The 18,629-nt window shown below is 34.4% G+C and overlaps 5 protein-coding genes across 6 annotated transcripts in view; 3 read left to right on the forward strand and 2 right to left on the reverse strand.

Moving 5' to 3' along the window:
* The first annotated feature begins 4,357 nt into the window (after positions 1 to 4,357).
* Alr (Evr1_Alr domain-containing protein Alr) lies at positions 4,358 to 6,166 on the forward strand. The gene is made up of 2 exons (XM_018539079.1): positions 4,358 to 4,749; positions 5,688 to 6,166. Exons 1-2 carry the CDS (start codon positions 4,666 to 4,668, stop codon positions 6,081 to 6,083), a joined length of 480 nt encoding a protein of 159 aa, XP_018394581.1. The 5' UTR covers positions 4,358 to 4,665; the 3' UTR covers positions 6,084 to 6,166.
* A 412-nt stretch (positions 6,167 to 6,578) lies between these two features.
* Positions 6,579 to 9,183, reverse strand: LOC108773033 (transmembrane protein 145). Its single transcript, XM_018538743.1, has 4 exons — positions 9,034 to 9,183; positions 7,707 to 8,139; positions 7,044 to 7,633; positions 6,579 to 6,917 (listed from the first exon to the last, which is right to left on the reverse strand). Exons 1-4 carry the CDS (start codon positions 9,181 to 9,183, stop codon positions 6,654 to 6,656), a joined length of 1,437 nt encoding a protein of 478 aa, XP_018394245.1. The 3' UTR covers positions 6,579 to 6,653.
* A 2,693-nt stretch (positions 9,184 to 11,876) lies between these two features.
* Positions 11,877 to 15,391, forward strand: LOC108773142 (ribosomal RNA-processing protein 7 homolog A). 2 transcript variants are annotated; one of them, XM_018538877.1, is made up of 5 exons: positions 11,877 to 11,983; positions 12,056 to 12,388; positions 12,824 to 13,120; positions 13,207 to 13,292; positions 15,334 to 15,391. In XM_018538877.1, the coding sequence occupies exons 1-4, from the start codon at positions 11,941 to 11,943 to the stop codon at positions 13,290 to 13,292; spliced, it is 759 nt and encodes a 252-aa protein (XP_018394379.1). In that variant the 5' UTR covers positions 11,877 to 11,940; the 3' UTR covers positions 15,334 to 15,391. The 2 variants fall into 2 exon arrangements, with proteins under 2 accessions (XP_018394379.1, XP_018394371.1); XM_018538869.1 differs by lacking the exon at positions 15,334 to 15,391 and adding an exon at positions 13,559 to 14,252.
* Positions 15,042 to 17,066, reverse strand: LOC108773133 (uncharacterized protein C7orf26 homolog). The gene is made up of 4 exons (XM_018538860.1): positions 16,976 to 17,066; positions 15,696 to 16,317; positions 15,314 to 15,612; positions 15,042 to 15,171 (listed from the first exon to the last, which is right to left on the reverse strand). Exons 1-4 carry the CDS (start codon positions 17,052 to 17,054, stop codon positions 15,083 to 15,085), a joined length of 1,089 nt encoding a protein of 362 aa, XP_018394362.1. The 5' UTR covers positions 17,055 to 17,066; the 3' UTR covers positions 15,042 to 15,082.
* A 332-nt stretch (positions 17,067 to 17,398) lies between these two features.
* The window catches only part of usp (retinoid X receptor ultraspiracle), a 98,553-nt gene continuing 97,322 nt past the window's right edge, over positions 17,399 to 18,629 (forward strand). Inside the window, exon 1 of the mRNA XM_018539245.1 lies at positions 17,399 to 17,735. Coding sequence (XP_018394747.1) covers positions 17,717 to 17,735 — 19 coding nt within the window. The 5' untranslated portion in view covers positions 17,399 to 17,716. The remainder of the gene's footprint in view (positions 17,736 to 18,629) is intronic.

Below are 18,629 nucleotides of genomic sequence, written 5' to 3' on the forward strand. Positions count from 1 at the left end.
TTCTTCTGTGTCGTTATTCGTTACTTCATTTTGAATCATCTTTTTAGATTCAACTCTCAGACTCAGCAGGGTTATTTTTCAATTCACTTTAATGTACCGTTTCTTATATCAATTTTGCAGTTCACACATTCTCAAAATATTTTTTTTTTTTAAGCTTTTACTTTCACACTTTGCCTACTACAATCATAAAAAAAGTAACAATGTAAGAATACAATAAAATTACAGTTAACTGACAGCTATCTTGAAAAGTAATAAGGAAGGAACAGAATGCTGTGTCGATGTCAGAATTACTTATACGTTAAGAAATTTTTTAAATTAGAATGTCACTTGACGTTGTATAGTTTTTAGATGTATTGATAGTAAAACAACTTTTATGCACTAGTTGCAGTCTAAACGTATAGATCAATAATTAAGAATATTATTGATTTTCAAATGGTTTGCTGACATATAACCACGTCAAAGGTTTGGGAACGACTGATCCAAGGTCTTCATGTGTGTATCTTTGTACGTGTACATATAATTACATGGATATGGATTTAGATAGATGGGTGATTCTTACGAGAATAGACAAAACTTTTTGTGTACTATAGTCTTCGAAATTGTTTAAACTCCGCAAAAGTATTCTTTAGGAAATTTCAAACAATCCGAATTTCTGTTTTTCTTTAGAGCAAAGTCTCTCTCTCTCTCTCTCTCTCTAAAAATGATATGAATTTAAATTACATAAATTAAATTTAAAAATACAGATAAAAGAAAAAGATTCAAAAAGTATGAAATAATATTCAATACTCTTTAATAGTAATGAAAATTTACTCCATATTAGTAAAAATTTTTTTATAACAGTAATACTCCCGACTGCTACCGAATGAGCTTAGTAAATGAAATAAAGGAAAAATGCAATAAAAATTGTATATAATTAAAATTAATTATAAGTTTAATAGATAGGTTGTATTATAAAAAGATAAAATTAGTAAAAATTAATATTATTGTACTAAACACAATGAAAGAATTAATTCTAAATAATTTAATTAAACACAGAAAAAAGCTTTAAAAAGTATAAAATAATGTTTAACATCCAGTATTAATAATAAAACAATTTAAAAATCATATTCAAAATTAAAAATTAATGTAAAAATTTCGTAAAATTTAATGAACTATGGCATATACATAGAGAGTGGAAACTTTTTATATTTCATATTAAAATTTTATTTTATTTACATTGTTATATTAATTGCACATTTGGAGGAGGAGTCGCTCAGCACGGACAATCGCTATTGCTATTGCGTGGACTATTTCAATGCCTAATAACGCCATGGTGTGTGTTCAATCTTTTTATGTATGAAGTCATGCAATCATAGCTCGAGAAATCTTTATGGATAAAAAAACTATAGGATTTACACTGCGTATGATATCCAACGTATGACGGTACGATATTCAATAGGAGAGCTTGTTTTCTAGATATATACGACAAACATCATCGTATAACAAAATATTATTAGCTACAATAAATATGAATAACGAAGTAATATAACATTTTATGTATTAAACTTTTAATAATTTGTACCACTCTAAATATAAATTTTTTGCGTATAAAAATTTAATAACAAATTTATTTAGAATCTTACATGTCATTAAAAGTTTAATATTTGAAATGTTTTGTCTCTGTATCCAATAATTTACCTTATAATTTTTGCGTAAATAAATTTTTCCTTTTTGTCAATATTTACTTTCTTGTCAAAATTTTTCATATGATATTTTTTAACCACAGATCACCTCTTGGATGAAATTTACTAAATATATCTTATCTATAGATAATTTATGGATATATTCTTTCATTTGGATGAGTACTTCTGGTATCTGAAGAATAGTTTTTAATGTTTCTTTTAAAGAAACCTGAACTACATGTACCGATTTTATTTGGACATTCAGATTTTTGTTATTTTCGTATACGTAAACAGCCTCTTCTCCAATTTTAAACATTTCTGGATCTATAAATAGGGGAGAGTGATCTAAATGAACCTATTTGCAGTTTTTGTTCTTTATAAGGCGTAAATAAAGTACGATCATAAAACTAATAATGTCGTTCGAAAGATCATTTAATTTCCTTCATTTTTACTTTAAACTATTTTGACGTATCTCTTACCTGTGTCGAACTATAATGGAAAATGTAAAAATGCATTTTTTGGTTCGATTTAGAACTCATATTTCCACATCTGGCCTCTCTTATTTTTATAGGCTTTTAGATAGAATTTTAAAATATTTTAATTAATTTTTGTTAGTATTGAGTGGAAACGAGCAATTTAAGACTCAAAGATAAAAATACAGTTTACCTATATTATTAGAATTAAAGTCAATATAAAAAATTCCATTAATCTGAGTCTTATGACACATGATATTTTATTGATTTAATGTTTCTTAGACCAGATCTGGTCGGTTGATCACCAGTATTACAACCAGGTTGTGGCCAACCTTCTTTCTTTGCTTTTTTAAAGAGCTGGTTTACTCGTCTTTTTAATGTTTTTTTGTATAGGTCCGGTTTGGACACCCAAAGAGAGGTCCGATTTGGACACGTGTTCTTTTGAACTATTGGAACAAGTTTTATAATAAACCGCAAAAGTAATCACAAAACTCTTAATATTTTTGAATTCTACACTTTTTAATTATTTCAAATCAATTACCGTTTAAATTTTTAATATTATATCTCTTAAATAATGATTTACAAAGATTTTCTTTTTAAAAAAAATTTTCGCATGGTAGCCGAAATACATATTTGCGTCTATTCTATAAACGTTATAACAAAGTTATATACTGCCGAACGGCTGTCATATGTTCGGTGTCTTATAAGGACTTTTCATTATAAATAACATGCAAATCTGTTTAACCATATTTATTTAAATTAAAAAGATCCGATTTGGAATACGGTCCGGTTTTGGACATTCTCCCCTATACTTTTGTTTCTATACATATTAAATCTAGAATGTTTCGTGGAAAACTTAATAAACATATTTTAACTATTTTCTAAAATAAATTGCGCTGTATAATAATAAGTAGTTGGATCTGCTATTGGTTTCAAGTGATGCTCCATATTATTTTGAAGTAAAGGAATAAAATTTTCCGAAAGAAAATTATTGAACATATTAATTATGCCCTTCACAACTTTACGCGAAAATAGTGGATTATTATATAAGTTAAATTTCTCTATCCATTTCTTCTTGACATGTATTTTCTATTATATTATCAAATTGGTTTAAAAGATCCATCTGTAACTTAAAAAATACTAATGATATAAAAGAAATATATAAACAGCATCAGTATTTCTTCTCAGTATCTGAATAATAAATTATCGAAAACTATTTAAGGTATAAAAAAATTTTCATATAAAGGTTTTACAACAAAATTAGCTGTATGCATTCGTATTTTTAGAATAATTATTTAATAATTTTTTTCAGAAATTTTGAAAAAAATTATTATAAGAAAACCAAAATTTTTAATAGTCTTGCTTTTAGTCTGTATTATGCATGTTTGAATTTCCTATATAATTATTTTACAAATTTTGATATTCTAGAAAACAAAATGTTGAGCGATCTATTTAATTTTGCTCAATTTTTAGATATTCCATCAAAACCATTCTTTACATATCTGTTAGGCTGCGTTCGGAAATATCACCCAGGTTTATCTCTCCCCGAGTATCATCTTGTCCTTGTTGTTCATCCAATGTTAAAGAAGGATAACACGATACTCAGGGGGATACTCGGGTGATATTTCCGAACGCAGCCTTACTGTGTTCGAAGCTGTATACCCTGGCAAAAATAAGAAGTTTCATAAATGTTTATTGGACGCTTATTGATGCGTTTACAGAAGTTTGTTGAGAGTAGAAACGGTCAACGGAATGTTTGAAAAGCAGAAATTGCAACATTGCAGCGTTTGGAAAACGGAGTTTGAGAAAAATGTTTGCTAATAGTTCGAAAAATTGACGATATAAATTCTCTGTACGAAAGTGCATGTATCAACGTTTTCTCTAAAGCATTGCTTCAGGATCATAGAACTTTCATCAAACGATATATACGGCATTTTATATAAGCGTTCTGAAGATGTTTAAAGCTCAATGGTGTTGTGTAAGCGTCCTTATAGTTTGAAAGCGTATAAATTCTTAAAAAATCGTCATCGAACGGTTGTCAATGTTTTATAAAGTATTTATATTTTCGCCAGAGTACTCGTACAGACACAAAAATAAAAAGAAAGTAGAAAATAAAATTAATTTGTTTCACTTTTCAACTTATTATTATACCGTGTAACATACAAGTCAGGGTTTAACGCTAGATATCATTAATTTAACGTTTTCGCGCGTAGCCATCATAACTCGACATCATCAGGCTAGAGTTAGGGTTAGGTCAGATTGCATCATGGAGCGATTCGTCAGCTGTGAGAGCGGCGATCGTATAAAAATTCCAGTATTATAAAGACATGCCTTTTATTCACGAATTTGTTTCGTCTCGATTACGTCATGTGTGATTTTATTGTTAATGCACAAACGCAAAGGTAAAGAGGCCCTAAGCATTGAAAATTTTATCACGAGAGTGGAACTGGAGATTATGTCGCACGTGAGAGCTATATTAACCTGCCTGCGGTGACACTTGAGGATCTTCACGTACGGTACGAATCGAGAGAATGTCAAACGAGAAGCCGTGTCGAGCTTGTATGGATTTTCGAACGTGGGCGAAACGTCAAAAGGAAGTTTACGACTCGGAGAAGGTAAATCAGTAGTTTGTTGACAAATTCATTGAGGATTATTATTAATTTTGTCGCTATTACTCAAGTGTTAGAGCTTGTTTTATCAGATTATTTTTGGTAAAGGTATAGATGAATACTCCGTTCAGTTCAAATTTTGATAAAAACACACTCATTCGGCGCGTTTTTGCACGAAACGAACGAATCTGGCAATAAAAAGTGCCACTCTGCCCTCCGAACAGAGATATTAAGCGTTAAAGTTGACGACTGTTGAGGTTAGGAAATCTGTCATACCGACTACATGTAAGCGCTATGAATATGCTTTCTTCATGCTGTGTGACCTCTTGCGCATGCGTTTCACTATCCGTACAATAGAATGCATGAATTTTAAAATCAATTTAAAAATTTGAATGAATTATTTACTTCGTGCAATGTTTCTATTATACGTAGTTCTATTCCAAATAAATCATAACCCATGTGGTCAGAGGGGTGTAATAGACAGTAAAGCTTTTAGGTTCGGGGCGGCTACGCCCCGTTCGTCGAATGAGTGTATTTTTATCAAAATTTGAACTGAACGGGGTATTCTGTACCTTCACCTTATTTTTTCTTACAGATAAATTATTCTTGTTTTTTATTATAAATTTATTACGGCGTCATTATGATCATCTTTTTTTCAGCTAAATTTCTTGTTAACTTTTTTTTTTCTTCAATGTAAGAAGAAAAACAGAAAAGATGAACTGTGCGAGAAATTCAGATAAAAAGAATATACTCATGTTACAAATAACAACAACAATTTTAAGCTAATATTATAAATTATAGACCAATCTTTTTCAAGCTAAACTTCTTACACATGAATTATTTTTCTTTCTCTTTTCACACTAGAGAAGAAAAGAGAAGATGAATGGTCCAAGAAGTTTAGTTAAAAAGAATAGGCCTATAATTTATGTAAATTTTTATTTCAGGAAGTACAAAAGAAACAGGAACAAACACCGAATGCCAGGAACAATAGTATTCGACAGGATTGTCCTTTGGACAAGGATGAGTTGGGTTCGAAGACTTGGGCCTTCTTGCATACCATGGCGGCATATTATCCTGATCGTCCGAGTGAGAAACAAAAAGCTGACATGAACAGCTTCTTCCATACATTTTCCAAATTTTACCCTTGCAGTATATGCGCGGAAGATCTGCAGGAGCAATTGAAACGCTCGCCACCGCAGACCGGATCGCAGGAAAAATTGAGCCAGTGGCTGTGCAGAATCCATAACGAAGTCAACAAGAAACTTCAGAAACCAGAATTTGATTGTAAACTAGTGAATCAGAGATGGAGAGACGGTTGGTTAGATGGTTCTTGTGATTGATAAATAGTAATAATAGTCTTAGAATGTACAATGGGACCTGAATACAATACGAATTATTGTGTAAATAATTGTAGATTTTTTCATTGGACAATCTGCTCTTAAATTTGTTGGTACAATGTACATAAAAAAAATATGAAAATGGAAATTAATAGCAATATATGTACTTAAAAAGCTTTTCATGTCTAGCTTTTTTTCTAAATACAGGATAAATCTATCAAAATAAAAGGCAAGAATGAAATTGCATCATATTTTATTATAAATGTCTTCGTGACATAGGAAAATTGTATAGATTCTGAACTACATACAAACGTTTGCTAAAGGCAATTCAATATTGTTAACATTATTCTATTATTTGAATTAGGAATTTTATCTTGATAGACACAATGCAAAAATGTGTACATTTGTTGCATCGCACTATATGATATATGGTAAAAAAATATATTAATATAAAAATTTTTTTTAATAACCATTTCTTTTTTGTAATAGCTTCTTCAACAGTGCATTTTCACCAGTGGTTGCACATCAATTTACCATGTTTGTTTTCTATATTTATTGTGATATTTACATTTATTAATTAACGAGAGCTGGTGACCGTGTGATAGTAAATGTGGTAATCGCTGTTTGAGGACCAGGTTCATAACTGTGATCCTGTCCATGACCACCTATAGGCACAACTTGGAATGTTCTAATGTGGAATGGAAAACGTTTATTATTCACAGATGGTCGAGTTACATATAAAAACAGTAAGTGACCCAAGAAGACAATAAAGAGGGAACTTCCTTTGGCCATGCTTTCTCTCACCCATGCGTCTACGAATATAGTGTTGATCAATATCTATAGAAATAAAAAGAAAAACAAATTTTATTTTTACAGAATATTTTCTATATAGAATAAAGATATAAACAATTATTTTAAACAAACATTTTTGGTTGAAACAGTTTTTCTAATATGTATACATACTGTTAAAGGATGAAAGAGGAACCACACTGATCCTAAGAAAAGTAGCGAAGCGTAGAAGTGGAGCTTCGTATGCAATTTTCTGATGGTCTTGAAACAACGAGTGACAAACACAAACCAGGCAATTAATTTCAATGCTATTAACATATAGCCCGGTAACGACTCATAAATGTACAACACCAATCCTGGATCAAATGCTTGGGATTGATATATACACAACGACATTTGACAAAGGGTAGTACTACTGACAAATAGTATAAGCCATCGGATTTGCGATGCTGTAAGGACACTTTTGGTAACCGTATAACCGATAGCGAGCAGCAGCATGAGAACTGTGTACAGAGTCTCGGAACATGCTTCTGAGAATTGGCCTAATAAATAAGCATTCAATGCTGACATTCCTGTCAGACCAATATTAATGTAACTATAAAGCTCGAATGACACTCCCAGTAATTGACATATCAGGGAGGCTATGAACAATTTGTAGGATATATGTAGCAATCTCCTGGAGCGCAATTGCAACGCTATGTAGAGACTGAGAACGATGAATATCGTATAGAAGCAGGCGGTCGGTATCAACAGTGGCAGTATGTCTAGAACGAGAAATGGGTACAATTAAGGAACGCTACTCTGAGATTCGCCAATTGTGAAAATCAAATTACTTACAGAATTCGTCCGCGGAAAAGTGCTCCTTCCAGAATGTACCGGGCGCCGCATTAGTCAGCGATATCCGGTACGTGACGTTCAAACCTTTCGTGGAAAAGCAATCGGCTAAAACTATATACCACCATCTTGGTCGGGACGAGATGAATCCCCTCTGATTATCGCATAGAACTATACCGTCTTCACCTTCGACACATCCCGAAGAGTAACGCATTGGTATCGACGTATTCAGTGGTATTATTTGACCTTTCTCGAGACTGAGAATACTCTCTTTTTCCTGACACGTTTTATTGGAAGGATAAACTGCGGGCCATTGTTGTGCTCCATCATAGTACAGAAGAAGCTTCAAATTATGTTCTTCACCTCCTAATTGAAAGTGGTACTGAAGAAGACTGGTCTTCGATAAAAAACAGAATCTTGCGAGGAATGCCCAGTTCTGAAAGAATCACAATTTTAATTATTTGTTATTAACTATCATTATTCTACATTCTATATTTTTTCAAACGGATTTACAGGTCATTGGAGTCACTATTGTATTGCAATAATAACAGTGGCTTTTGCATTGATGAGCATTATTGTCTACATCTAAAGCATATTAATTTTAAAAATACTTTGGAACAACAGTGCCTAATAAACACCAATTAACAGTAAAGATAGAAAGATTTATAATTAATATCTGTACATATTTTATTATCAGAAGAACCGCAAATACAGTAAGAGAAAAAAAAGTATGAAAAAATTTTTACAATTGTTGTACATTTCTGCAACCGAACAAATAATAAATTATAATATATTAATGTCAATATTAGAGATTTTACATTTTTAGCGATATGAATGAATATAACATCTGTGATACGTAACAGTTACATTGTTGAATGTAAAATTATAATATCAATGTTATAAATTTATCCTCACTGCATTTGTAAAGATTTTTTTGATACTCTTTAATAAAATTTTGTAGGTATTAATTATAAATCTTTTAATCTTTTCGACTTGCCAAGATCATTAAAACACCAAATCATTAAAACAGTACATCAATTTAAATAATAAAAAGGAAATGCGATTGTCATTCTCTCCGAGAATGAGAATACAATTCTTTTTATTCTTTAACATTGATTATCGCCTTCATTCGTTTATTTACATTTGCATTTTAAATCGTACTTATTTATTGTAATAACAATCTACTCGTTTTGTATTAACAACAGGTAGAAACACAGTGAAAACTTTGCTTGTACGTCGTGCAATGGTATTGACCATGCAAGAGTGCCAAACCCCGGAAACAATTCGCGGTTTCGTGTTTTATTAAAATCTATTCCATCCTGGTAATTACTTCGTTTGTAATCAAATCGCCCTGGAGTATCTTAGCATCGGCGTGTCGCAGCAACGGCAGATGCGCGATCGAGAAGAGCAGCAGCAAAAAGCCCAGCTTCACCGAGTTTCGAGTGCGCGGCGCTCGTGCGACGAGCGTTCCTCCGCACATTACTACCGCGATCGCTACAGTTGTATACTGTCAGCGGTTAAGCGGCCGCTTTGATCAATAATTTCCCGGTGCCATGACTTCTATATCGATTTGATTATTCGCACGAAACGGGTCGACATTCGCGAGATTGTCGAGAAAAAGAAAAAAGGTCGAGAGAACGCTTTAGCATGCGAAATTTTGTGCTATCGTAGATTCTTCCCTCCGCGTAATTTCTACATACTTTTCTTCGATTTTTCTGCGGTTCCTCTTCTTTTCTCTACACTAAAAAAAATATTAATTGCAATACATATTTCTTTGAATAGTACTAAATAATTATTTACTTACAATAAATAATTACTTAAATATGTATTTACTTAATAAAAAAGATGATAGCTAAATTAATGTTTTTATTTTGAATAAATATATGTTTGCACTTAATAAATATTTACTTGGGACTATTCAAATAAATATTTATGGAAATTTAGTTTTTTTTTCCAGTATGATGTCTGAACACATACCATATTTGTTTGCAAAAAACGTAGGTAAAATAACAGTATAGCTAAAATTTTATTATTCTAATTACTTTTTATAATTCGGATTGATTATTATTCAGTGTTCTCTCACTCTTTTTGTATGAGAAAGAAAGAATAACGTATTTCTACTAGAAAATCTGCCCTAAAATTTTATATCGAGTGAATTTTACTTTAAAGAATAAAATTTCTTTTTTAAAGATTGAAGAAAATTGGACTGTTTTTAAGATTGGCTCAATTTTCACTTTTTAGAATAAGATTCTACTTTAAAAAATTTAGAGAATAGACAAAAATGAAAAAAAAAGTCGAGTGTATATTATAATAATTGTTCGCGTGTCCCTGACATTTGCGTGCATGTCGCTTGCGCGGCATGTAGTATGCATGTGCAACGCGTCGCATTCTCGCCAGTTGATCGAATTGATTACTTGCAATACAACGACGAAGAAATAACACTTCACTCGCTAGTATAACATATTATTTAATTTACTATCTCTTTAGGAAAAAAAAGTCGATTCTGTCTACCTCATTTACATTTTTTTTTTATACAAAAGGGAAATGAGAGAAAACGATAAGTTTATGAAAAAAATTGTTTTAAATGCCAAATACATAAAATAATATTTATTTGAAAATTTTTTTATAAGAAATAAAACGAACTGAAGCAAAGAAGATAATTTGAAAAATTGAATTTTTAGTCGACCAAATTCCATGAATAACAATATTTATTAAATTTTTTTTGCATTTTCATATGAATCTCAACTCTTTTTGCTTTTGAATCATTAAGCGAATCCTTTCAATTTATTCTTTTCTGTACGTGTGTCTAATAAATGTTCCAAATCTAAAACAAACACGCAAAATATTTTTTAAATTTATTACCTAACTCTTTAAACCGCACCATAAAGTCCGTTCTTTTTCAACGAGTTTTGAACCGGCATAATATATACATATAAGAGAGTTTTACATTTGTATTATTTTATAGTTTGTTTAATCTCTCTTTATTTAATCTTTCATCAATCCTGTTGCGTTGCTTAAAACAATTTTGCATTTAAAACAAGACAAATATATTCAGTGAATTCGCGGTCATTGAAGAGAGAGAGAGAGAGAGAGAGAGAGAGAGAGAGACCCTACTGAAAAAAATCACGTCACAAAATTACATAATAAAATCATGTAATTAAAATAGGTAAATTACGTAACGAATTATTCCAAATCAGTACTTGATTTTTTTTAAATAACGTAATTTGAAAAGTCACACAATATAAATACGTTTTTTCTTTTTAATTCCTATTATTTAATTCTTTAAAATTCGATAACTATAAAATCACATAACAGATGATATTATTTCTAATATCACATGAATTTTCAAATTACGTGATTTTAAAAAATAATGATTTGAAACAATCCATCATGTAATTTACTTGTTTTAATTTTAGATCTTTAATTATTTCTGTGATTTATTTTTATCAAGAGTACCGCAAAAGAGTGGAAATTGTTGTGTAGTTGATATCCGCTCCTTCAGATCATGGTGGAAGTATGCCACCAAGCCACCATGCTTCAGATTTTGGAATAATATTCGACTATAAGATTGATAATTGAACGATACATAAAATATTACACCAATGAATACCGATAAGAACATACCGTAACGGTATCAATCATCTACAAATCTAAAAACAAATTGGTGGCCGCCGCTTACGTTTTCAACTGTGATTGGTCAATTCGCTTACTGATCACATTTACGGCCTTATGCCTAGTTCACACTAGGCGCGATGAGCGATGCGTGACGAGCGATAACCAATAAGAACTCTACTTTACATCGTTGTGTGAGCTAAAGCAAAGCTTTTATTGGATATCGCTCATCGTTCATCGCCCATCGCATCCAGTGTGAACTAGGCATTACGTTTTTCTATGGCCTGGTTTACATCGTGCACTTGATACGCGTAACTGGTTACTTTCTATATCTTAATTTCAGCGATATATGTCAATGTATACACAATAAACGTATTTAGTTAAACATTTTGATGCGTATTGTATCAATTTTATACATCATTCTTTAAATACATTGCTAAAATTAAGATAATTTAATAGAAAGTAACTAGTTAGTACGGGTACCAAGTGCACGATGTAAACCAGGCCTATGTACCATGGGCTTCAGAACTCGCCCTGCTTGCCCAAGAAGAAGGAGTTAGTGATATCGGGCTCAAAAATTTGCAAGATTCAATACAATATACAATAGTTAGGTTAGGCCTTAAAAATGGTTACGAAAGCCAGTAAACAGAATGCAACAAGTTTTAAAAGTAAGTTGTGTTGTATGTATTAAAATACATATATCCTGAATTATCTTTGATCGAAATTATTTCGGCTTATAGCGTTATGGATTCGCTTCGACACGGACAGTTCCGACAAGCACCAGCTATTTTTCAAGGAACATTCCGTGAGAAATCAGGAACCGGAATATCCCAGGAACCGAACTCTCTTTGTGTTGAACATACCGCCGTATGTAACTGTTGATTGCCTGAACAATGCATTCACTAATCTTTGCGGAAATGTACAGTCTGTTACGCTTTCAAATACGAAAGGATTTAAAACTGCATATATCGTTTTTAAGAAGGAATCCTCTTTAGATAAAGCTATGGAACTTTCAAAAGATTTTGTAATTACATTGAAAAATGAGAAAAACATTTGCCTCACAGGAGTGAAAAGTAAGTTTTTTTTTATATTCTCTATAAGTTTGCTTCTTATAGTTAAACTAGTAGTACTTTTTAAATTTAAAGTAAAATACATTAAATGTTTGATATTTGACAAGAGCAAGAAAGAAAATTTAATACAGTTTAACGTACAAAAATGAAAAACAAACTTCTCATGTCACTTGAGGTCTATTTTTTATTTCTCATTAGATTGTAAGAAAGCTTTTTTTGCTTTTTCATCTAACAGTATTAAACATATATGTATACCTAGTTTCACATTAAGTACTATTTTTTAGAATGGTGTTCATAGTTAGACTTTATATGAATTTTATTCATCCTTCTACTTTTCTCCACTTGGAGAGAACTGAAGAAAAGATAAACAGTGTAAGAAGTTCTCAATTGCAAAAAATGGATTTTATTATTTTTAAACTTATTTTTATTTAAAAACAGAATGGTGTAAAGAGTATAATGATACTTTATACGATGAGCAATTAATGAAGAAAGACATCGAGGAATATATAGATTTATATGATAAACGAGTACAAGACCGTATTGCACAAGAAAAAGCTGCAGATGAGAGCAACAATGGCTGGGTAACTGTAACAGGTAAAAAAAAAAGAGGACAATTTGCACCGTCCAGAAAGGAATCTACTATCGGAAAAGTACAGCAGAAGGAAGAACAACGCAAGAAGAAAAAGCAATTACTTAATTTCTATACTTTCCAAATTCGTGAATCGAAAAAGCAGAGTAAGTACAATTATTAATTATAAAATTTATAGTACAATTTGTTTTTAGAATTTGTGTTTAATTTGTGTGTAATTTTTCTCTGTTAGATTTAGCAGAGTTGCGAAAAAAGTTTGAACTGGACAAAAAAAGACTGCAGGAATTAAAACAGAAACGAACATTTAAGCCATTTTAGGTATGTTAAATGTTGTAAATATTAGGATAAAATTGTAAGGTTAAAATCAGTTGCATTTTGTCAGAATTATTTTATTTTTTAATAAAACAAATATACAATTGTCTAATCATATTTTTTATGTACAAATATATTTATTTCATATATCACAATCAAAATAAATTATTATACATTATCGTCGTTATTATCGCCACCGACATCTTAGATTGATGCAAAAATAATGTCAGTTTTTACTGTTTAAAATTTTGGTACTTTATTTTACAATATAGAGTGCTTTCCAGCTAGCGACACAGGCGGCAGTGTTTAGTGTAAAACGTTCCAGCAACGATATGGTGCCACACTATTTGACACAGCGAAAAGGGTTTTACCGTGCTGTGTCGCTAGAAGTATCAATTATGAAAAAGAAAAGCATGTTTTGTAGTGGCATCCTGTTAAATTTAAAGTAACATAACTCTAAATAGCTCGTAAAATTGATGTTATTAAAATTGTAATACAAGTTTGCTCCTGCCGTTTTTACAGGTATAAAACTATCTATATGAAAACGGCGGGAGCAAACTTGTAGACCAATAAGTAAATAAATAACATCTAATGTGTTCGATCTAGTGTGATAAAATGATTGTAACCAAAGTAATACGAGTACAAAATTTGAAACTGTTATTAATATGCAGGCTTTATTAGCGTTTAATAGATTATAAATATTAAGTAAGTTAAGATTGTATCAAGTAAGTTGTGATTAAATAAGATTTGTTGTGTATTGTGGGAAGCACATATGTATTTTATAAGCAGCATCCTGACAATATGTGACACAGTGTAACACTCACAATTTGTGTCACAGATAGAAAACACCCATTATGTTCAATTATAAGTTTATTCTTTTTGATGATGGTGCTTGCACTTTTTGTACCTACTAGTGCAAGATGCAGAATTGCACGTTTCATATGCTGGAACTTACGTCATTACAAAATAGTGTACGCATTCTATTTGAACGGAATACTTGAAAATTGGTACCTAGGTACAAGAACTTTCGTACTATCTCTGGAGGCAGTGCAGCATATAATACATACAGCGAGAATAAAAATAAAGAAGAATTGCATCGACTGAATCGTCTTCATCAGATGTACTTTCATCGTTAGTTTCCATCTTTACGATTTTTTTTTATTTAAACACTTTTTAACTGAATCATCAGATGTACTTTCATCGTTAGTTTCCATCTTTACGATTTTTTTTTATTTAAACACTTTTTAATAACCAATTAACCTTTGTGCAACATGTGCACTGTGTATGTATCAAATATCGTTCTTTTTGAGAACTTGAACTCGCACTGATCTATCTATACCACATGCACTATGACGACATTTTGAACTGTACTATGCATAATTGCATACTAAGTACAAAAAGTTCCTGCATGGTACTTTCAAAAAGAACATTCCTTATATTCATGTTGCACCATTTTCAAATGCAGATTTCAGTCTGTTAATTGTGTTAGTAATTTTGTTCTCGGTGTTAACTTTGTGACCAATTATCATTATTTTTTAAATATGAAAAAGAAGCAATTCCGAGCAATTTTTTTATACGTTCAAACTAGATTTTAAAGCAGTGGAAACGAGTCGAAAAATTGATGAAGTATTTGACCAGAAAATTATAAACAAATGGATACAATTATTTTTAATAATAAATAATTAAGCAACAAAATTATGAACGCTTTAATAATACAATAAGAAATTAAAATATATTAGATTATTATTTTCTGTTTGTACAATTATTTTTGCATCAATCTAATAATTATTCTCATCTCAAGCTGCCTTAGTTGAATACGTTTGTAATATCCATTCTATTAAAAAATGCTGATATGACAATGGTTGCAGAAGGGCTAATAGTTCCTCTGAAACAAACGTTAAATTTATTTATTGTATAATATATTTATTATAATATTTTATTATATACTATTATTACATAATCGCGAATACGTTTAATATAAAAAAAATATATATATAGTTTTTTTATTATATATATTCGAAACATACGTTTATTTCCATAAATACAGTTCGCAGACATAGCCGTGCTGATTGCTTGCGCGAGTCGTTCCATGGCTAGATCACGCAAGACTGTGTCGACGTTGGGACGATTCTGCAAATTCGTTGTTAATAAACGAGTAGTAGACGCCAAATGCTGCGCCGAAATCGCATGCTTGTTGCTACCACTGTTATTCAGTCGTAGCACCGAGTCCATGAGTAACTGTTGAACTTTTGAATAAAATTTTCGTGACTCTTCTTGAGCCTCTGTATTGTTCATAGTATCACGCAAAGGACTCAATATGCACCATCTGTAGGTAAAAAAAAAAAGAATAATTCGACACATTAGACACTTTCGTTTATCACTTCTATATGAAATTGTACAGGAACTAACCTGAACAGGCCTGCTATTGGTGTTATCGGTGTCATTGGAATTCCACCAGTGGGCAATGCTGGATTGTCCATCAGAGGGGTCAACAATAAACTTGGGTTTTCGTCAATCCATTCGCCTACCAATCTAAGCAGATCAGTAGGCGGATCTTTGTCCTCATAAACTTCACCTATTGCCGTCAGCAGGTTGGCAGTGAAATGCGGAGTGAGCACAGGCAGCTGCTTCAACTTATTGATAGATCTTGGAGTAAGCACGAAATAATCATTGAGTATGTGCCTCGCCAGTCCTACGCTCTGTGGCGAGGTAGAGCCTAACTGCTGCATCCAAATGCCAGCTGCGTTTAGGACTGCCTTGTTTTGTGTAGCAATTGCCAACGATACCAAGTTACCTAGAATCTTATATCTGGGACTGTCTGCTGGAAAGAGCGATAGGAACAGAGCATTGCGCACGGCAGGGCTGCCACCTGGACTCTGGAAGAAGTCGCTCATGATCTCTATCAACTGCAGCTCCTGTATCGCCTGTGTCGTGCTGCGTTTCTTCCGTTTCTCTACCTCTCCGAATACAAACTCTGATATTAAGTCCATTTGCAGGTCCACTTGCTTGCCAGGTCTGCAGCAAAGTACCTCTTAAACAAATAATAAACAAAATTTAATATGATTGAGAAGAAAGAAAAAAATTGTAATATTAAAATATACAGAGTGATAAAATAATTCGACCACAAAGTTTATATATATGTATCAAATTATCTATCCAGACAGCAAGTTGACCTTATTAAATGTCGGAATGATATTAAAAACTTCAAAGTATGTGTGTGCATTAGTTATATCTTATTAAATATCAAAGGATTGTTATTATTAAAACAACTGTACTAAAACATGTTTATTTGTTGGAAAACTGAAGATCACATTTTACTGACTGCCTAGGAGAGATGTATAACCATTATAATACAACCATGCATTCCTGAAACACCTCGAAGCTTATATCAAAGTTCGAAGATGGTCATTTTGGATGTTAATTATTATTTCTAATATTTAATAAAATGTAATAACACCCCAGAATTTGTGATTCATGTAAAAATATACTAATGATTAGAGAGGTAAACAAAACTTTATGGGCAAACTTTCAGTCACTATACAGTAACGTAAATCTGATACTTTAACTGTATAATATTGAAATATCGAAACGTACAATTTGTACAAATTTTATCTTCTATAACAGAGAGCACAGTTAAAATAAACAGACCATAGCGGCGTCGAGATAACCTATACCTATACAATTCGTACCGATTCTGCACAGAGCTTCCCTGGCGCAGTAAGGGAAGTCTATCTTTCGGAGAGCTTGCTTCGCGTCGCTCCCAGACATTGTAACGCACGAGCGCAATTACCGGACCGCGAAGGAGAAAATCCGGGGTGCAACTCTGAACGTGTTCAGCGTTTGACAGCGATCATGTGCACGCGCCTGTATACGCATACCTACGTGTATATACATACATGTAGGTGCACGGCCTCACGGTGGCGCGCACGCCGGCGTGTCGCTCGCGGCCGCAGCGACGCGCCGGCGGTGGACTATCACCGCCCAGTGGTGCCACCAGCGAGTAGGTTGCGAAGCGTATTATTAGTCAAAACAATCCGCCGAATTGGTGATCTATTTTTAGGTCGCGCCCACCGTAGCCCACGGTGCTACGCCGTTTTTCCCCGGGAGGCCCCGGAAAAAAAAGTTGGCGCGGCCGGTGCCCTTCCGCGACGCCGTCTCGTACCCGCGGATAAGGTTCAACGACCCCCCCTCTACCGTCGCGCGCGGATCGTGACAGGCCAGGGAGCCGTGCGGCCGTGCGCGGGCCGGCCATGTTTATACCGTGGTGAGAAATTTTCAAGCCGTGCGCGGAGCGTGCCAGCCGCCGTGAACCACGAGCGGGACTATCTCCACGTGCGCCGTGGAAAGCGCGAGATCCTCGGCCGCGTGTACGAACCGCAGTCCTGGAAGGTCCCCCCCTCGACAGCAGCGGAGTGTCCGCGGAATCGACGATGGAGTCCTCCGACAGGGGTAAGTTGCACGCGAGGATAACGCGTGGGAAACGGCGGCAATATTGTGGCATCTGACACGGATCGCGCGACGCCCCCGGGGGGGCAATGGCAGTGTCAGGGTCGAAACGGAACTGGTTCAGTGACCGCATTCGCCGCGGGGGCTGGCCGCGCATTCGTCGTCTCGTCGCCCGGCCGTCGCCGCTGCCGCCGCCGGTTGACGGCCGACCCTGCCGTCGAGGTCGCGACGGACCGTCGACCGCTGGGCTCGAATCCGGCGAAAATCGCCGTCGCTCGATCGAATCTATGTCACGCGGCGCACTTTTGGCCGCGACTGTACCAACGCGTCGTCCTCCTCTTTCTCCGTCCCTCCTTCCTCTCTTTCTCTCTCGCGCGCTCCTCGCCTCCCCCGCGTTCTCGCCGTCTCGCTCTCGCGCCTCCGACGGGAAGAGAGAGAGAGAGAGAAACAGTGTGTGTGCGCGCGCGCGTACGCCTCCAGGGCATCATCCTGCGGATCGCTCACGGGCACGTGGTGGAACGAAGCGCCGCCGAACGAAGAAATCCGAGACGGCGGATCCGCCTGCGCGGATCCCTCCATCGTCGGTCTCCTCTTCGCCGTCCGTCGCCTATACAGCAACGAGAAAGCGACACGGCGGCGGCGACGACGTTTCCCCACGCGCGCGCCGGCGAACTCGTAATCCCGCGTGAGAGTGCGACTGGCACCGGGCGTTCCGCGTTGCGCAACGCCGCGGCCGTAACTGCGTGTCTTTAACCTACATCGGGGGACGACCCGGCGCGGCGCGGAGGGTACACCACGCGCGGCGAATCGGAGTCACGGTGTCGTTTGACAACGGCGCGCACGGGTCGCACACACGTGAGAATTATTATCGCCTGACTGAGCGAGCCCCCCCCCCCC

Source organism: Cyphomyrmex costatus, unplaced genomic scaffold (assembly GCF_001594065.2).
Source record: "Cyphomyrmex costatus isolate MS0001 unplaced genomic scaffold, Ccosl1.0 scaffold102, whole genome shotgun sequence".
Taxonomy (NCBI): Eukaryota; Metazoa; Arthropoda; class Insecta; order Hymenoptera; family Formicidae; genus Cyphomyrmex; species Cyphomyrmex costatus.

Bases quoted from the DNA above. Each gene is read 5' to 3' on its own strand.
- Alr (XM_018539079.1), top strand. From the start codon at position 4,666: ATGTCAAACGAGAAGCCGTGTCGAGCTTGTATGGATTTTCGAACGTGG. The intron at 4,750-5,687 runs GTAAATCAGTAG...TTTTTATTTCAG, and splicing joins AAGTTTACGACTCGGAGAAG to GAAGTACAAAAGAAACAGGA.
- LOC108773033 (XM_018538743.1), bottom strand. From the start codon at position 9,183: ATGTGCGGAGGAACGCTCGTCGCACGAGCGCCGCGCACTCGAAACTCG. The intron at 8,140-9,033 runs GTAATTACCAGG...TGATTCTTTCAG, and splicing joins GCGATTTGATTACAAACGAA to AACTGGGCATTCCTCGCAAG. The intron at 6,918-7,043 runs GTATGTATACAT...TTATTTCTATAG, and splicing joins TCCTCTTTCATCCTTTAACA to ATATTGATCAACACTATATT.
- LOC108773142 (XM_018538877.1), top strand. From the start codon at position 11,941: ATGGTTACGAAAGCCAGTAAACAGAATGCAACAAGTTTTAAAA. The intron at 12,389-12,823 runs GTAAGTTTTTTT...ATTTAAAAACAG, and splicing joins TTGCCTCACAGGAGTGAAAA to AATGGTGTAAAGAGTATAAT. The intron at 13,121-13,206 runs GTAAGTACAATT...TTTCTCTGTTAG, and splicing joins TCGTGAATCGAAAAAGCAGA to ATTTAGCAGAGTTGCGAAAA.
- LOC108773133 (XM_018538860.1), bottom strand. From the start codon at position 17,054: ATGTCTGGGAGCGACGCGAAGCAAGCTCTCCGAAAGATAGACTTCCCT. The intron at 16,318-16,975 runs GTACGAATTGTA...TATTTGTTTAAG, and splicing joins GGAAGCTCTGTGCAGAATCG to AGGTACTTTGCTGCAGACCT. The intron at 15,172-15,313 runs GTATGTTTCGAA...CGTTTGTTTCAG, and splicing joins CTGTATTTATGGAAATAAAC to AGGAACTATTAGCCCTTCTG.